Consider the following 18642-nt stretch of genomic DNA (forward strand, 5'->3'; position numbering starts at 1 on the left):
TTAGCAGATTTTAACTAGCTCCATTAACTAAATAGAATTCGTAGCATTAATTTTATTTATAGAACGTACCCTTGAAGATATATAAACACACACACATGACCACAAAATTCTATTGTTCTACCCACTTTATGTATGTACCTAGGTATTATAGGTTGGCTTCGGTGATGGTTCCTTGCTTTCAGTGAATTGTTTTTTGCCCAAGGCAAGGCAAAACAACATAATATGCAAACATGCACACTACACACAAACATATAAAGATGCTGTCCAGAGGGCACCCAATTATGTCCATATAGACCAAAGTGCAAGAAAGATGAGGTGTAAATCTTTGCTACCCCATTACATATAGTTTGGTGCACCACAACCACCCTCAAATCCCTCTAAAGAAGAGGTGGGGAACCTTTTGGCCTGTGGGCCTAATCCGGCCTGCGGTTCCCCAATAAGGCTGCAAAAGGTTGGGCTACCTCTGCAGGCCCTGCTCACCCCCCAACCCAAGCCGCTCTCCCTGGTTTCAAGGCCACTGGGGCCTTGGGGATTAGAGAGACTTCCCCTTACATAGGGTGCCACTCCCCTATCCAATAGGAAGGGGGAGTGGCACACTGAATCTCTGCCTGCGTCACATCATCCTCAATGGGGGAAGGCACCAAGTGGGTGAAGCCAGTTCCCGGGCAAAGCAACAACTGGAGAACCACCGACTAGGGACTGATGAAGTCAGCTGAGTCACCCATCTGGCCTGTGGAGGGCACAGTGGGGTGCAATTCAGCTACCCACCCAAGACCTGTTCTTCACCCCTGCTCTACAGGTTGATTGGTGTAAGTGATCTCACAAAGTAGGTAGGTCCCCAAGGAAAAGGAGACAGTAGAGTGCAACAGGTGGAGTGCTGGAATTGGAGATCTGGGCTAAAAGCTTCATGCAGCCACAAACATAGGTTTTTATAAAACCAATAAACTAATATAAACCAAACAATGATTTTAACTGGTGGGTTACATCCCATAACTGGATTGCAGTCTGATTAAGGTGGGTTACAAAAGCAACACTAACACCAATGTAATACATTTGTTGTTGTTGTTCAGTCGTTCAGTCGTGTCTGACTCTAAAACATTAATAAGAGGGCTTTCCAAATGCATGTTTGGATTACCAGGTGCGAGGTCTAAAAAGGTTAAAGACTGCCCTAGCCTGCTTCACAGGAATGTTTATGAGGATATACGCTAGCCCCATGTATGCCATGCAAGCTTCTTAGAGGAAGAACAGGATACAAATGAGATAAATAAATAATAGTGAAAAGATTCAAGCCATAAAAAGGGGGGGGGGGCTTGAGAGAAAAGAGACTACTTATCTCTAGGCACATATGAAGTTGGCTTTTTTTTTTACTGACAGACTTAATTAGATCTTAATGTAATATTCAGATAGTCGTTAGCAAGATTTTTCTAAAAGAGAATGGAAAGGCAAAAAGACAGTAGCCATGTTTATCTTATTAACTTACTTTGGGGTCTGCACACTTGAACTTTAACCTTTCCACCATCTCTAGCATGGCCACCTTCAGGTCCACAGGTTCTCTGTTCTGAAAGACAAAGAGGGCAAAGGTCACCTGAGTAAATACAACAACGATTTCCACAAGAAAACGGGGCGGGGGGGAGAGAGCAGTAATCTTTCAGCACTTTCTATTAGCCAAGTTGCTATGAGGCTCTGAATACATTCGCTCATTCTTCTGGGACTGAGGTTAAGCAAGCAGTGGGCTCAACGAAGAAGAAAAGATGTATCTGCCAAGAGCACTGGGAAAACTACCGGAATGAAAATTAAATGCAATTGCACAGGCCAAGCCATTCATTGCCTTTGTCACATGGATCAGCTTCAAGCAGGCTTGAATCCTGATACATGCTCAGCATTCCACCTCCCACTGAAGCCAATAATTCAGCTGTTTGCAAGGGGTGGCTCAGAACCCTTCAGAATAATGGCCTTGCTGAGAATATGTCGTGCAATGGTGACCTGGCTCCATGTTTCATTTATTTTTTGTAATTGGTCTTGGCTGCCTGATAATTTAATCTTGTACTTTTGTGGTTCCATTTGTAAGACGGAGCAGACGGAAAGAACTAATTAAGGAAGTAATCAAGAGTTCACACTTCAAGAAAGACGCAAAGCGCTAGGCTCTTGTGGAATCCCTGGAATATTTGTTTCTTTTGCTTGAAATAGTCTCTCGCCAAGACTAAACTGCAACTTATACTTAAGAGGATAGGGAAGCCACAATAGCAAAACAAATATCTGAGGGAGGTGCATTCGATGAGCAATTTTGTCTTTTTTCCTGCCTTCTTTGTTATGAACTATGGGTTTGATAATACATTTTTGATTGAATGGAGAGAAGTTTTGCCTTTCATCCGCTGCATTTGAACTTGAAAGGAAATAGAAGTCCAGTGATGCCTCCTGAAAGATATTCTGTACCCGACACGTTGACCAGTCGCAGCTTGTCGCGTCGTTCAAATCTGGTGAGGTGGGTTGTTGCCGTGGTTAACAAACCACCCACAACCCTAGAACAGCCATTAAGTTCTGGGCAGTTTATTAACCACACCAACAGCCCACCTTCATTGGGTTCGGACGACACAAGCCACAGTTGTGGCTTGAACACTCAAACTGGCTGCCTGCACATACTGCAGCCCACCATGGGCTGCTTGATTATGTGAACCGGCATAGTGTAGGACACTTGTGTGAATTCCTAGGTTACTGCTGAGACAGTCATCACTTTTGAACTCTGTTCACACCCCAATCCCACTACTACACAACATCAATTGCTTCAAGGTTGTATGGTAGCAAAGACAGTGATCAACTACTTATACTCACACACACACACACACACACACACAGGGCTGGGCTGTTTCCAATTAATAAACACTTGGCAGTTTCAAGCCCATGGAATGTGTTAGCTCTGTTCGCTCCACTTTCCATAGTTAAACCAAATTTGCATAAACATCTTCAGCATTTTTCAACAATAATTCAGGGAATTACTCCCACATCTATGTTCCCAGGATTGTACCTGCAGGTTTTGAAAAACTAGCAGTTCCCATTAGCCTGTAGGCCTGTGATTACCAGGTAATATTTAAATAGTTTCCTATATATTGCTGACCGGTGTGTCATAGCCAATAAAAATCTAAGAGGTTCAAAGTGTTCAACATTGGAAAGACACGGGTCTAAACGTTTGGCTGTGCGAACTTATACATTAAGAACAGTAGCCAATGGGGCACAACTGTAACATAAAATACAGTGCATTAGCGTAAACTACTCTAGCACAACGCCAATAGTGTTATAGCTGGCATGCCAATTTCCTGGGAAAATCGGCGCATCAGCTAATGTTATTGTCTAACACATCTGGAGGGCGCTAGGTTGGGAAAGGCTGACCTACTCGCACACTTATTCAACCCTTAACTTGATAAACATATTCAGAGTTAATAGTTAATGCTACTGGTGTTGCGCTAGAATAGCTTATGCTAGCACAACATAATTCCCATTTGCAGCTGTGCCCTGTTAGATACTACCTTAAGGTATTTCAAAAATAATAATCAGTAGTGTTAAATCGTTCCTAGCAGAAGAGAGAGCAACATCAAAAGAAATGCCTCCACTGTACTACAAACTGAATTCCACTGGAAGGATTATATGAGATATGGTCTAGTATAGAGGCATAAGCTGGGAAGTCCTTGGTTAAAACTTACCTCAGAACGTGCTAGCTGGCTTTACACAAGTCACGATTTTATCAGTCTTTCTTAGACCAAATAAGACTATTCACCTACCTTACAGGATTGTTGTAAGAATCACTGAGATAATGTCTGTGAAGCACTTTGAATACTGTTCCCTTCCACAGCAGGGGAAAAGTATAAGTAGGGAGAAGTAACTGAATACACTGAAATAAGTGGAAATTTCACTGGAAATTTCAGCAGAGCAGCAGAAATATCCAGAGCACAGGGGAAGAGACTGAACTCTGCCACCCTTGTCTCTGTTGGAACCTTGAGAACTTCACCAGTGTGAGGGATTTATTTATTTTATTTATCGTATGGAACATTTACATCGCATTACAATAAAAACACAGAGCATAATAAATATGAAATGTAAAATATAAAATATAAACAGGAATATTACAAACGTATGTCTAGGTTACAGATATAGTTTTTTACTTCTGTTGTCACAGCCAGGAAATCAGCAAAGTCTCCACTGTAGGCTCGGTTTTGACACTCTCGCTATATGTTGGATAGTTTGTTTTTCAGCCCCACAATCACAATTTGATGACGTTGTTTTCCCCATTTATAAAAGGCATCTGCACATCTACCATGACCCATGCGAATTCGGTTCAAGGTTGTCCATATCGCACAGGGCTGGTCAAATCCAGGTGGCTTTTCCAAGATGCAGGGCAAGCTTCGACATTGTGGAGGGCGATTTCCTAGCCAATGTTGTTTCCACGTGTTGTGGAAATTGAAATCGTCATCTAGAAGAGCTTTAGCAGTAGAAATGGCTGGATGTCTCGATCTTAACCTGTTTCGCTCCAAGTAGGTTACATCATTTAATATTGGTAGCTGGAGATTGTCAGTAATCTTCCGGTATTCTTGAAGAAGGGCGCTCTTTTGTCTTGCATCCGGAGGTGGCATATGGCTCAAAACAGGCAGCCAGTATGTGGGAGTAGATCGTATCGTCCCACTAACAATATGCATTGACTCGTGCAGTTGTGTATCGATCTTTCTCGTGTGCGGACTATTAAGCCACACTGGGGCACAGTACTCTGCTGCTGAGTAAACCAGACTGAGTGCGGTCGTTCTTAGTGTATCCGCTGTCGAGCCCCAGCTAGTGCCACATAGTTTGTGAAGAATGTTATTTCTACTTCTCAATTTGGCAGCAGTCTTCATCAAGTATTCTTGTATGGGACAGATCTGCTGCAGGCTTTAAGAAACCTAGCTGCTATTTTCTGAACTTTGTTTTCCTGGCATAGCTGCTGCAGTTTGTAGCATTTATTAAAGCCTTAATGCACAAGAAAGATTTAGTTTATTGGGCTCTGGTTTACACACTACTGAAAGATAATAATTGATATTGCGCCGCAGTGTTTGATTTTGCCTATTTTGAAATTAATCTAAAATATGTTAGTATCAGTGAAATGAGCTGTTTATGACTTGTAATGAGGTCCTATTATAATGTTCTTGTTGTACTGCTGTTTTGTTAGCCACTTGGGGCACTTTATGTGGAAAAGCAGCATATAAATTAAATGATAATGATGGAAGAAAAGCTGCTTCAACAAAACTTTGCACCCAGAATACACTTGTCTCATTAGCCATGCTAGCTTGGGATGATGGGTATTGTAGTCCAACACAACTGGAGGGCGCTAGGTTGGGAAAGGCTGACCTACTCGCTCACTTAATCAACCCTTAACTTGATAAACAGATCCAGAGTTAATATAATAAAGGGGTAAATCCAAGATTTAACTGAGCTGGATGATGGGGGTGGGGGGGGCAGTGGATATTTCCTCTTGCCAATGTTACCTGAAAGTAACTGCCCATATAAGCATATGGTAGACATATCTAGGTCACACAGAGTTTTATGTCAGCAGCTTTTCCTTTTGTCTGCAGATATGAGAAGGTCTTGACTAAATAATATGCACAGCTGGCTCCCAGCCAGATTTGTAAACTGGTGTTCCACTTCCAGATCATAACAGTTTTGAGCGTCTCGACTTGCATATGGTATTCAGACAAAATGCTCTGGACATATTTGCAGACTTGTGCAAGGTAGCCTGTGTCTTCTAAATGTTGCGTGACAAGCAACCTTAGGAGGCAGTAGAATGATGTGGAAATTAGGTGATGGAATGTTCTGTCCTACTTCAGACTGCAGATAGAAAATCACATTTTTGAATGCTCCTTTATGGAACAGAACTCCCTACAAATAGACATCAGCACAGCCCAGAGAACTAAGCTGGAACATTTCTTCCATGCCATATATATATATATATATATATACACACATACACACACACACATACATACACACACACACACCCCCATCCATCCCCTGCTTGGAGGTCATCTGGTCCAACCATCTCATCCACCTAACTGTAGTCGTCCAGCCCACATTTTACCATCTTGTTAACGAGGATATTGTGGAAGTCTTTGTCAAATGCTTTGCTGAAATCAAGATATATGATTTACCAAATTACTCAGGTCCATATAAAACAGGCCTAACTGTCCAATATACCCTTAACAGGAAAGATGGAGCAGTGGGGCTTACTCCCAGGTTAGTGGGAATAGGAAAGCAGCTTTATTCGTTAAATTTGTATCCTGTCTTTCCACCAAATGGTGTTCAAGGTGGCTAACAATAATGTATATATAAAATATAATAAAATAAAACCGCAATATAATACAAAATTTAAGAAAGATAAAACCAAGTCAGGCAAATATCATTCACACAGTGCTGCTGAGTTATAAATATAATTTTGTGGTTTAAACACTGAAATTCTAATTGTATTTTCATGCGTTTTTGAATCTTGTAAGCTACCTTGTGAGGTCAACATGCCCTGAAATTCAGGGTTAAACAATAATCAAAAAACAAAAAAAAAGCAATCCATTAAAACCACTGATAATGGGTAAAATCCAACATAACTCCTACTTAGAGTAGGCCCATTGAAATGAATGGGACTTCAGTTAGTCATGACTAACAAAATCCCACTCATTTCAGTGGGTCTACTCTAAGTAGGACTAATTTTGGATTTTACCCAATATATTTTCAGATCAGCTTATGGATCAAAGACCCATAAAAATATTAGCCTGCTGGGAGAAGGACATCAGAAACAGGACTAGCCAGCTCTCTCTTAGTAAGGTGTTCCAGAATCTGGCAGCAGCCACCGAGAGGTCCTGTCTCAAATTCCCACCAAGTGTGCCTCAGATGTTGACGGAGAGACAGAAGGAGAGATGTTCAGTGTTATTATCCACCACACATTCCCAACTACAAAGCCATTCTTCTATTTGTGAGCCTCAAAATATGCTGAGGAATGGTTCATATATTACTTTCCCCTGCTCATGTCTTTACATTGCAATAGGGAAGAGGAGAGGAAATGGCCCAAACTGCAAAGCTTTGAAAGGATGATGAGATGCGCTTGATACACCAAACTGGCAAAACTTCTTGAAGCTTGTTTTACCAGTTCTGTGCGGCACGTGATATCAATTCTACTGTTTTTATATCTGTAAATGCCCACTTTTTCCATACACTAATCTTGAATATATACGCAGGGTGAAGTGAAATATTTGAACTCTCTTTAAGAGGTCAACAGAAATAGGCAACAGTAAAAAAGAGAGAAACTGTAAAAAGCTGCTATTCTTTTGGCAGAGTAAAGATGCCAGAAGTTAACAGACTGACACAGACCAAGTCCTATAAAACACACACAAAACAGAAAAGGCTGTTCCGTGTGGGAAGTTGAAAGCTTGTGAACTCCCACCCCAATCTATTTCGGCAACCAGAAAAATTTAATACCATCGCTAACACACCTCCTACAGTTCTGCACACAGCTATGTTTTCTAGGAACAGCCCCAAAACAAACTGTCCATGCTTGAAAGAAGGCCTAAAATTAGACTTATCAGCTGTGCCTTAGTTTGCAGGGGATGCACTGCAAAAGCAGCTTATGGCAATGCTGGACTCTGCATGTTTCCTGCCTGCACATAAGAAAATGCAAACAAATCTAAAGGTAGGACAGCAGGCCAAGAAAACTTTGCATCGTATCATATGATGTCCGTCTACTTCTACTACTACTTCTACTTCTACGCAGATGAAAACCTGTACAGTCAATATTGTGCCATTTGTATTTACTAAATATTCAGAAACCATAGGTCAGGTGTACAAATTAAATCAGACCCAAGGACATCCTACCTATCACTGCTTCCTGCTCAGCAGTGTCACCAATTGCAATCATGGTGTAGTAAAACAACAACAACCATAGTCTGTTGCAGGGTTATTTGACAGTTGTTCAACCCTCAAACCCTGCTGCCCAGGTTCAGTCAACATGACAAACCATGGCAACTCCTCACCAGGGACAGAGTCCTGGCTTAAATAAGCCACAGTGGGTTGCAATGATTGTGCAAACTATCCCACTATTTGTTCTTAAGCACCGCTGTATTGATTCTTTGTGTAAATTCAGAAAAGACAAATGATAACTTCCAAAATTGTGTCCTGAGCAGTTCTGCAATGAAAGACATTTGTCTCTCAGCACATGCACACACACAACCCGCAAGCTAATGACTTCACACCATCAGTTATGCAGCAAGTCTCGTTTTCTTTGGGAGAGAATTCCACAACCAGGGTGCAGCCACAGAAAAGCCCCTGCCTCATGTGTACCTTACCTGTAGAGGCCTTGCTGCTAGGTGATGATAACTTTATTACAAATCCTGTCTTTGAGAGAGTCAGATTCTTCAAGTCAGCTTATTAATAATATATATTATTGTGGCATACTGTGGCCTAGGAGGATAAGAAACGTATTTCCCAAATTACAAAACCTGTCCTTTCCTGGTCATTTTGAAGCAATTGCTACTTGCCTCAGGAGAGTATCTTGCTGCATATTTACTAAACATCATTTCATAGGCAATCAGTTTACGCTGCAGTCTCAAACATACATGTTCGTAAGTTCCACTGAACTCAACGGGACAAATTCCAAGTAAAGCTAGCTACAATGACACATTTAAAATGGCTTTTATGCCATTTTACGACTCTTACAGATATTCACGTTAACCACAGTTTATATTTATACCCTTGCAATAAGATATACACTTAAGAATTTTATCAATATGCTCTCATTACACTACAGTAAATTGGTAGAGTGGGAAATTATGGATGTACTGAAATGCCAATAACTGCCACAGCTGCTCTGTCTTTATCTGCTCTCCTCTTCCAAACCTGCCATCCTAATTTGTTATTTTACTTTTGACATTATGGTTTTCCTCTATCCTGAATTCTCCATTAATTTCATCTCCTATTTGGAAAAATGTGGGAAGGCTGAGTAGGCTATTTACAACATAACTAAATATAGCAGAGTTTTCTTCCCTTCCAGCACTAGGAGACTGATTTAATGCATACGCATTCTGCAAGCCTCAGGAAACCTAGATATGTATTAACAGACTAATATAAATAAGTTTTGTCCAAGAATAACTAGCAACGATTTACCATCTTAGGAGAATGGACCTGACCCACATAAATACAGCTTTCCCATATGATATATTCCTAGTTTTCTCAGGGACTTCTACTACAACCTCATATGTCTCATGTTGGTTTACAGTGGCCTGTAGGACTTAGAAAGTTGATCCTGGTTACATGTCAGTCAACCTGCTCATCACAGGCAGAAAACTACCATGAGCTGGAGCAAACCTAAGTTGAGTTTTATGATTGCTCACAAAGGGAAATCCTATCATGAGTACCTTCCAAACAAGGAAAGACTAAAAGGCTGTGGCACGTTTTATCTTACAGGCAACTAAAGGGGGAGGCATAATGGAAGCTTATAAAATTATACACAATCTGTATAATTAGAGACAGAACTTGCAGTTACCCAATCAAAGTGAATGACAGTAGATTCAGGACAGACAAAATAAAGTTCTTCTTCACACAACACAGAACTTACAGAATTCACTGCCACCGGATTTGGTGATGGCTACTACATATGATCAGGAGTCACTCCAGACTTGCAGGGTCTATTTTGCTTTTTACAGAATCCCAAAATTTGCCACAAGTGCCAAATAGAGGCTGAGGCAGGCAGAGATACACTAAATAATTTAAGGAATATGGTGACACTTGCTCCAGGAATTTGTGATCAGTACATAATCAAGCTCACAAGCCCTTTCACACAAAAATCCACTCGTCATTTTTCCTCAAGTTCTCTTTTTAGCAAGGGGGGGGGGCGGCGCAGACATTTTAGTTGTGGCAAATCCTTGTCAATCTACTGCAAAGCAGGACAGAATCAGCCTTGGTTGCCCTGATGGATGACCGTCTTAGGGAGAGGGACAAGGGAAGTGTGACCCTGTTCATTTCATTTATTTCATTTCTATACCGCCCAATAGCTGATACTCTCTGGGCAGTTTACAAAGATTAAAAACCATTAAAAATACATTATACATAGTGTAAAAACCATTTACACACAAACAGGCAGCACACATACACGCACATATCTAAACAATTTTTAAACAATAAGAAAAATCCAGGACCTGATTAAAACCTCATCATACACTGCCAAAGAAGAGGAAGATCTTAACCTGATGCTGAAACAATAACAATGTTGTCAGGTGGGCCTCGTCAGGGGGATAGTTCCATAACTGGGGGGGGGGGCACTACTAAGAAGTCCCTCTCCCTTCTTGACCAAGCCTCCCTTGGAGGAAGCACCTGGAGGAGGGCCTTAGATGATGAATGCAGCGTACAGGTAGGTTCGTGCTAGGAGAGGCACTCCATCATGTATTGCGGTACTGGGCAGTGTAAGGTTTTATAGGTAAAACCAGCACCTTGAACTGGGCTTGGAAACATACAGGCAGCCAGTACAAGCAGGCCAGAATTGGTGTTATATGTTCGGACCTGCTGGTCCCTGCTATTAATCTGGCCACCACATGTTGCACAAGCTGCAGCTTCTGAACCATCTTCAAAGGCAGCCCCACGTAGAGCACATTGCAGTAATCTAACTTGGAGATTACCAGAACATAGACAACTGAAGTCAGGTTCCCTCTGTCCAGATAGGGATGTAGCTAGGCCACCAACCAAAGTTGGTAGAGGCACTCCATACCATTGAGGCCACCTAAGCCTCAAGTGACAAAGATGGCTCCAGGAAAACCCCCAAGCTATGAACTTACTCCTTCTGGGGAGTGCAACCCCATCCAGAACAGGTTGAGCACCCTCCATCCAGCCAGAACAACCACCCACTAACAGCATCTCAGTCTTGTCTGGATTGAGTTTCAGTTTATTGGCCCTAATCCAGTCCATTGTTGTAGCCAGACACTGCTCTAGCACATCCACAGCCTCACCTAAAGAAGATGAAAAGGAGTAGAGCTGCATCTTTTTAACATACTGATGACAGCACACTCCAAAACTCCAGATGACCCCACTCAACAGTTTCATAGAGATGTTGAATAGCATGGGGGGACAAAACTGACCCCTGCAGAACCCCATACTGGAGAGGCCGAGCAATGTTCCCCAAGCACCACATTTGGAGCTGACCTCTAAATGGGGTTTCATCCCACCCATAAGGTCTCTGTCTTATCAGGATTTGGTTTCAGTTTACTGGCCCTCAGAAGCAGGCCTCCCCAGGAGCGGTGTCCACCATTTGGAATACCCTCCCCCATGCAGGTTGGGGAGCAAAAAGATGTGGCATATTTTAAATGCCTCCTGAAAACACACTAGTTTCAGAAGGCTTTCTTGGGCTTGTAATTAATTGCAATCAACCATGCTGCTGCTCCATTTTATTGTTATTTTAAAAATATTGGTATTGTAGTTGTAATTGTTTTTAACAGTCTATCTTAAGTTGTGATTTTAATATCACATATAAACCACTTAGAGACGTTGTTATATTAAGCAGTATATAAATATTAACAATCAATCAATAAAATCACCCAGGTATCTACCAATAGATCCAGTTCTTCCTTCTGCCCATGCCTGCCTCAGATGGCTTTAAAAGGGGATTAGACAAATACATGGAGGGCAGGTCTACCAGCAGCTATTGGCCATGATAACTGTATGCAACCTCCATGCTCAAGCTGAATGTGTAAGCTGCCCTTCAGCACAAGGTGAGGCATACACTTACCAGTTGCTGGGGAGGCAAGAACAAGTGAGATATATTACCTTCACGCCTTGTTTTGGGGCTACCCTAAAGCAACTGGCTGGCCACTATAAGAAACAGGATGCTGGGTTAATGAACATTTGGTCTGTTCCAGCATGGCACTTCTTATGCTCTTATCCTTTCATACTATTATATATGACAGAAAGAAGCAGAAAATGGCCTAGCAACATATACAACTACCAGTCACCAAATAAGTTTCAAATGCAGGGAACAGAATAGCAAAGTAGACCTTTTAACCAATTTAAACTGTGGTACACACCAATGTGGTGTAATAAAGTATAGGTCTGGGCCTGGGGAAACCCAGGTTCAAATCTCCACTCAGTCATGAAACCCACTGGATCTCGTGGGTTACTCACCATCACTCAGCCTAACCTACCTCACAGAGTTGCTGTGCAAATAAAATGGAAGGGGGACACCCATGTATACCACCTCAAGCCCCTTGGGGAAAGACAGGTTATAAATGGAATGAATGAATAAATAAAATAAAGAAACCCAATTCAATAGACTACTTTCTCCCACCCAACCCGCTCCCACTGTTGATGTGCTATGCCATTCTCAGCTGCCTGACAGACAGAAATTTCACATGTGCAGCCTTTCCTGGCTGATATCCAGCTCCTGATGGCTCTCAGGGTGTTGCGAAATGCAGATACCTTTCAGGAATAAAGGAAGTAACTTTAACAGATAAGCTGATGTATAATATAACCATTATAAATATGTCCAAAAAGAGAGAGGTCGCTTGAGCATACGACTAGGATAAAACTGACCCAACTTCAAATCCATAAGATATTAATGACACAAGGTGCAGCTTTCAAAGTTCTTGCACTACATAGTTCTGACGGAGTCTATGAAACCACTTCATAGTAATCAAGAATTAAGGGTCACAGTCATTATCATCCCTGAAAAATCTGGTCCTGACAATTCTCCCCACTCCCCCTTGTTGAGAAGAACCACTGCATTCATAATGCTTGCTGGGGGCAGAGGGTGAGTAGAGGGCAAGGTAATTTGCAGACTTGATTTTCTTAATCAGGTTATTTCTATCTAACCATCATATTACAGGAAATGAATATTTGCATTCAAATATTTTATAGCCAGCCCTCTGGTAAATTTGAAAATGCCACATCTGAAACCACTTGCTACTTGATCACCCAAAGGCTGTTACTATAGAAAACATAGAGGCCTATTTCTAAGCAGGGAATGTGGGCTGTCAGAGACTTTCCAGCCACTTCCTCCACAAGCCTATGCTGCTGCTTCCTTGCCCTTTTCCTTTCTCTGATGCTGGGATGGAGTCTCCCCTGGCTAATAAAAGGAGATGCAAGGGAAAGGTCACGGGCTGGGGCTGACTACTTCTGCTATCAAAAGAGATCTTCCTGGTATCAAAACAGTTTGGGACTAAGTTACTTGAAGGACCGCCTTCACCCATATCAGCCTGCCCGCAAAGAAAGAGAGGCCCTTCTCATTTGCCCACCCACGAGAGCAGTTAGATGGGTGACTACACATGAGAGGGCCTTCTCTGCAGTGGCCCCACACCTTTGGAACAAGTTGCCATCAGAGGTCCGCCATGCCCTGTCATTGCAGGCCTTTAAGGCGGCCTTGAAAACATATTATTCTACCGTGGCCTTCTCTTGGTATGACGGATGTTGTTGCTTTTACTGCTGTCGTTCTTCCTGGTTTTATTGTTGGCATTTATTGCTGTTTTATTGGTATTTTACTGCCTTCGCTGAACTGCAGACCGGGAGGTCGGCAGGACAGCAGTTCGAGACCTGAGTGCTGCGTGACGGAGTGAGCTCCCGTCTTCAGTCCCAGCTTCTGCCAACCTAGCAGTTCGAAAGCAAGAAATTGCAAGTAGATAAATAGGTACCGCCTCGGCGGGAAAGGTAACAACGTTCCGTGCACCTCGGTGTTCAGTCATGCCGGCCACATGACCACGGAAGCGTCTTCGGACAGCGCTGGCTCTTCGGCTTAGAAACGGGGATGAGCACCGCACCCTGGAGTCGGACACGACTGGTTGGGGACACCTTTACCTTTTATTTATTTAGGAGGGCTTCTGTCCTGAAAGGTGGCCAAGAAATATGTTAAATAAATAAATCTAAATGTCCCACTGTAATGGGGACCTTGCATTCAGACAAGCAAACTGACATGTGTGTTCTGAAGTGGAAGTCACCCACAAGGTCCTTAAGGGTGCAATCCTATGCATGAATGCTGGGAGTTGTAGGACTTCTTTCTGTCTGAACATGGAGAGAATTGTGCCCTAAGAGGTGCTCTTTCTGTATGTTTAAACTAGCTTTCATGTGTAAGCCAAAGCAGGTGTTACTTTAAATTGGTATCTAGCAGCTATGGGCATTATCCAATGGTGTCATTCTGCAAACTCAAATAGCGCTAGCGGTGTTCCACCAAACCTTTCTGTTCTGCATGTGATTGCGCAATACGCTTACACTAAGTTATGCATAACTTAGTTGGATTCTCCTCTTGCGCATAGTTTGGAACCTAATTCCGCTAGCATAACTGAAGTAGTGCCCGGACACCACCCTATGTCTCCGCCACCCATTTTTACTCTAGCGTCGGCAGATGGGGGCATGGTCGGGGAAAAAATGAATGAAAAAAAGCCTGGATATGGTAACCAGATATAAATCCATATCTAGATACGGGTTTAAAGTAATGTCTGTTTGGCCCTGAAGCTGACTGGCTCTAGCTGATTGCCTGTATTGAATCAAGAAACGGCTGCTTTCAGGCATCAGGAAATGGGCCTGCGGCGGGGTGGGGAGAGAGGGAACTTCATAGCTAGTCAGGCAGCCCGGTGGGCCGAAGTTGCCAGTCTGAAGTTGCCCCACAGGCCGAGCCTCGTGCACGTTCAGGATCCTTACCCTGCAGGCTTCGTAGGCGTCATTCAGCGTGATGAGCTCGTGCTGCTGGTGAGGGCCCGACACCGCACACAACACACAGATGATTTTCTCGTGCTCTCTGCAGTACAAGCTGAGATCTTCGCCGTGCTCTTCGCACTTCTTCCGCTCCAGCGTGCGAGCCCCCTCCTCCTCCTCCTCCTCCGCCGCCGCCTCCTCCGCGGAGCCTCCCGCCCAGCCCTCCGCCGGCCCCGGCCCCTCCGCAGCGCAGAAGCCCCTCATGCGGTGGGCCCCGTACTTCCGCCTGTGCTCCTCGGAGTGAAGCCGGCAGAAGGAGAAGCCGCAGTCCTCGCAGACCTGCGCGGCGCTCTGGGCTTCGTCGGGCTCGCAGGCATCGCAGGTGCCATCTTGGAGGAACTCTTCCTCGGCCGCCTCCGCAGAAGCCATGTCTAGCCTGGCCCAGGCAAGGCCCACTTGGGGAACCCCCGCCGCGCTTCTCTCCGCCTGGCGAGAGGGGACCACCACCGGCGGCCTGCCAGCGCCCGGCGGGGAAGCCGGTCTCCCTCCAGGCCACTGTTCCCCCGGCCGGGAGCTCCTTTCCCTGCCCCGAGTTCCTTCGCTCTGCTTTCTCCTCACACGCTCTTCTTGTCGAGCTGACAGCTGCCGTGGGCTGCGATCGCATGCCCAGCCGAATGCCTCCTGCTTTACTTAACAACAACCACCGCCCCCCCTTTTTTTTTTTAGGTAAAGCAGTAGTTTCACTTCTGAAGCAGAGGCCGGGCCGACAATTTAGCGGGTCTTTTCTTTTTTTTCACTTCCTGAGTCATTTAAAGCGGCGATGCTTTTTTTTTTTTTTAATGCCTCTTCCGTCCCCGCCCCCCACTCCTCCTCGAGCGTCGACAACTGTGCGGGGCAAGAGAGCTGCCAGATCGTGGTGGCTCGAAGAGGGATTTCCTCATATGGGATTCATTAACGTCGCTTTCTGAAAATGAAAGAATTCCCCGGGGGGGGGCGGGGGGAGTGTCCGCGTGTGCGCCTGTGTGTGTGTGTGCGCGTCCGCGCGCCCCCCCCCCCCCGTTTCAGTGCCCCATTTAAAAGCCAGGCTCGTTCAATTGTTCGTCGTGAGTGGAGCTCGGAGCCTATTAGCTGGCTCGGCAATAATCAGCGAAAGTCCTTTGAAGTCTACAGGATGTTTTCCTGTCTTGCCCGCATGGCACAAAGGGAAGAAGCAAATCGGCTGATTCTTTTCCTCGGCGGCGGCGGCGGCGGCGGCGGCGGCGGGGGGTGGTGGTGGTGTTGAAAACGAGGATTCGCCCATTTTTTTAAAAAAAAAATCCAGATTGCTTAAGCCTCAAACTGCAGCGGTGCTGAGCACGCTGGCTTCTAAATAATGACAGTACTCGACGTTATAGACAACGGTGTGTAACATCTTCCCACCCCACCCACCCCCATGGCCTTTGTTTTCCTAGAAAATGTAGCTTTGGGAGAGAGAAATTTGGACATCGAAGAGCAGGAGAATGGAGTTTAATATTACCCCATCAGTTCACTACTCCCTTGCAAACCACTGTTCCCTTTCCCGCACCGGGATCAGGGGTCAAAACAGACATTACTTTAAATCTGTGACTAGCAGCTACGTCTTCCCCCATTCCCCCTTTTTAGTTTATAGTACATGTAGGGGTCCCAATTCCGATTGGGACCAGGGTGGGGGGCTTTTAAGATCTGGATATGCCCCTGTGTCTACTGTAGAGTAAAAAGGAACAAAAGATGTAACTGCTAGACAGAGATGTAAAGTAATATCTGTTTTAGCCCTAAGCACATGTTCAAATTGAAGAACGTAGGGAAAACCACTAAACCATTCAGGTATGACCTAAATCATATCCCTTATGAATATACAGTGGAGGTGAGGAATAGATTTCAAGGATTAGACCTGATAGACAGAGTGCCTGAGGAACTATGGACGGAGGTCTGTAACATTGTTCAGGAGGCAGCAACGAAATCCATCCCAAAGAAAAAGAAATGCAAGAAAGCCAAGTGGCTTTCTCAGGCTTTACAAGTAGCTGAGAAGGAAAGCGAAAAGCAAGGGAGAAAGGGGAAGATATATCCAACTGAATGCAGAGTTCCAGAGAATAGCAAGGAGAGACAAGAAGGCCTTCTGAAATGAACAATGCAAAGAAATCGAGGAAAACAACAGAATGGGAAAGACTAGAGATCTCTTCAAGAAAATCGGAGATCTCAAGGGAACGTTTTGTGCAGAAACGGGCATGATAAAGGACAAAGAAGGCAAGGACCTAACAGAAGCAGATGAGATTAAGAAGAGGTGGCAAGAATACACAGAAGAACTATACAGGAAAGATCTGAATGTCCCTGATAGCCATGATAGTGCGGTCACTGAACTTGAGCAAGACATCCTCGAGAGTGAAGTCAAGTGGGCCTTAAGAAGCATTACTAACAACAAAGCTAGCGGAGATGACAGTATTCCAGCTGAGCTATTTAAAATCCTAAAAGATGATGCTGTTAAAGTGCTGCATTCAATATGCCAACAAATTTGGAACACTCAACAATGGCCGCAAGACTGGAAAAGGTCAGTTTACATTCCAATTCCAAAGAAGGGCAACGCCAAAGAGTGTTCAAACTACCATACAATTGCGCTCATTTCACATGCCAGCAAGGTGATGCTCAAAATCCTACAAGCTAGGCTTCAGCAGTATGCGAACCGAGAACTACCGGAAGTACAAGCGGGGTTTCGAAGAGGCAAAGGAACTAGAGATCAAATCGCCAACATTCGCTGCATCATGGAGAAAGCAAGAGAATTCCAGAAAAATGTCTATTTCTGCTTCATTGACTATGCTAAAGCCTTTGATTGTGTGGAACACAACAAACTGTGGCAAATTCTTAAAGTGATGGGAGTACCAGACCACCTTACCTGTCTCCTGAGAAACCTGTATGAGGGTCAAGAAGCAACAGTATGAACCAGACATGGAACAACCGAGTCGTTCAAAACTGGGAAAGGAGTACGACAAGGCCGCATATTGTCGCCCTGCTTATTTAACTTATATGCAGAGTACATCATGAGAAACGCCGGGTTGGATGAATCACAGGTCGGAATTAAGATTGCGGGGAGAATTATCAACAGCCTCCGATACGCAGATGATACCACCCTAATGGCAGAAAGCGAAGAGGATCTCAAGAGCCTCTTGTTGAGGGTGAAAGAGGAGAGTGCAAAAGCTGGTTTGAAACTCAACATTAAAAAAACTAAGATCATGGCATCTGGCCCCATCACTTCCTGGCATATAGAAGGGGAAGAAATGGAAGCAGTGACAGATTTTACTTTCTTGGGCTCCAAGATCACCGCAGACGGTGACTGTAGCCATGACATTAAAAGACGCTTGCTCCTTGGGAGGAAAGCTATGGCCAACCTAGACAGCATAGTAAGAAGCAGAGACATCACCTTGCCGACAAAGGTCCGTCTAATCAAAGCGATGGTTTTCCCAGTAGTAATGTATGGCTGTGAGAGCTGGACTATAAGGAAGGCTAAGCGCCGAAGAATGGATGCTTTCGAACTGTGGTGCTGGAGAAGACTCTTACGAGTCCTCTGGACTGCAAGGAGGTCAAATCAGTCCATCCTAAAGGAAATCAACCCTGAGTGCTCATTGGAAGGACAGATACTGAAGCTGAAGCTGAAATATTTTGGCCACCTAATGCGAAGAGAAAACTCCCTGGAAAAGACCCTGATGCTGGGAAAGACTGAAGGCAAAAGGAGAAGGGGACGGCAGAGGATGAGATGGCTAGATAGCATCACCGATGCAATGAATATGAACTTGAGCACGCTCCGGGAGAGAGCGCAGGACAGGAAGGCCTGGCGTGCTATGGTCCATGGGGTCACGAAGAGTCGGACATGACTGAATGACTGAACAACAACAACATGTTCAAAGGGACCCATGAAGGAGCGGGGGAGTGGAAGAGAGGGGACAGCTGGGGGCCAATGGTACAGAGAGG

At 44.3% G+C, this 18642-nt stretch overlaps 1 protein-coding gene across 5 annotated transcripts in view; it reads right to left on the reverse strand.

The window, feature by feature from the left end:
* The window catches only part of TRIM44 (tripartite motif containing 44), a 128328-nt gene extending 112857 nt beyond the window's left edge, over window positions 1–15471 (reverse strand). For 4 of the 5 annotated variants that reach the window (XR_014790411.1, XR_014790414.1, XM_084851297.1 and 1 more), the window contains exons 1-2: window positions 14671–15377; window positions 1481–1558 (exon numbers count right to left, since the gene is read on the reverse strand). Coding sequence is in view for 3 of the 5 variants with exons in the window: in XM_084851297.1 (XP_084707423.1) it covers window positions 1481–1558; window positions 14671–15093 (501 nt within the window). In the remaining 2 variants the exon portion in view is untranslated. Of the gene's footprint in view, window positions 1–1480; window positions 1559–14670 lie in introns of all 5 variants that reach the window. The other variant, XM_084851276.1, reaches the window with a different exon arrangement.
* Window positions 15472–18642: the final 3171 nt, after the last annotated feature.

This window comes from Heloderma suspectum, chromosome 1 (genome assembly GCF_057233095.1).
Source record: "Heloderma suspectum isolate Gila_16-S chromosome 1, 16-S_ref, whole genome shotgun sequence".
Taxonomy (NCBI): Eukaryota; Metazoa; Chordata; class Lepidosauria; order Squamata; family Helodermatidae; genus Heloderma; species Heloderma suspectum.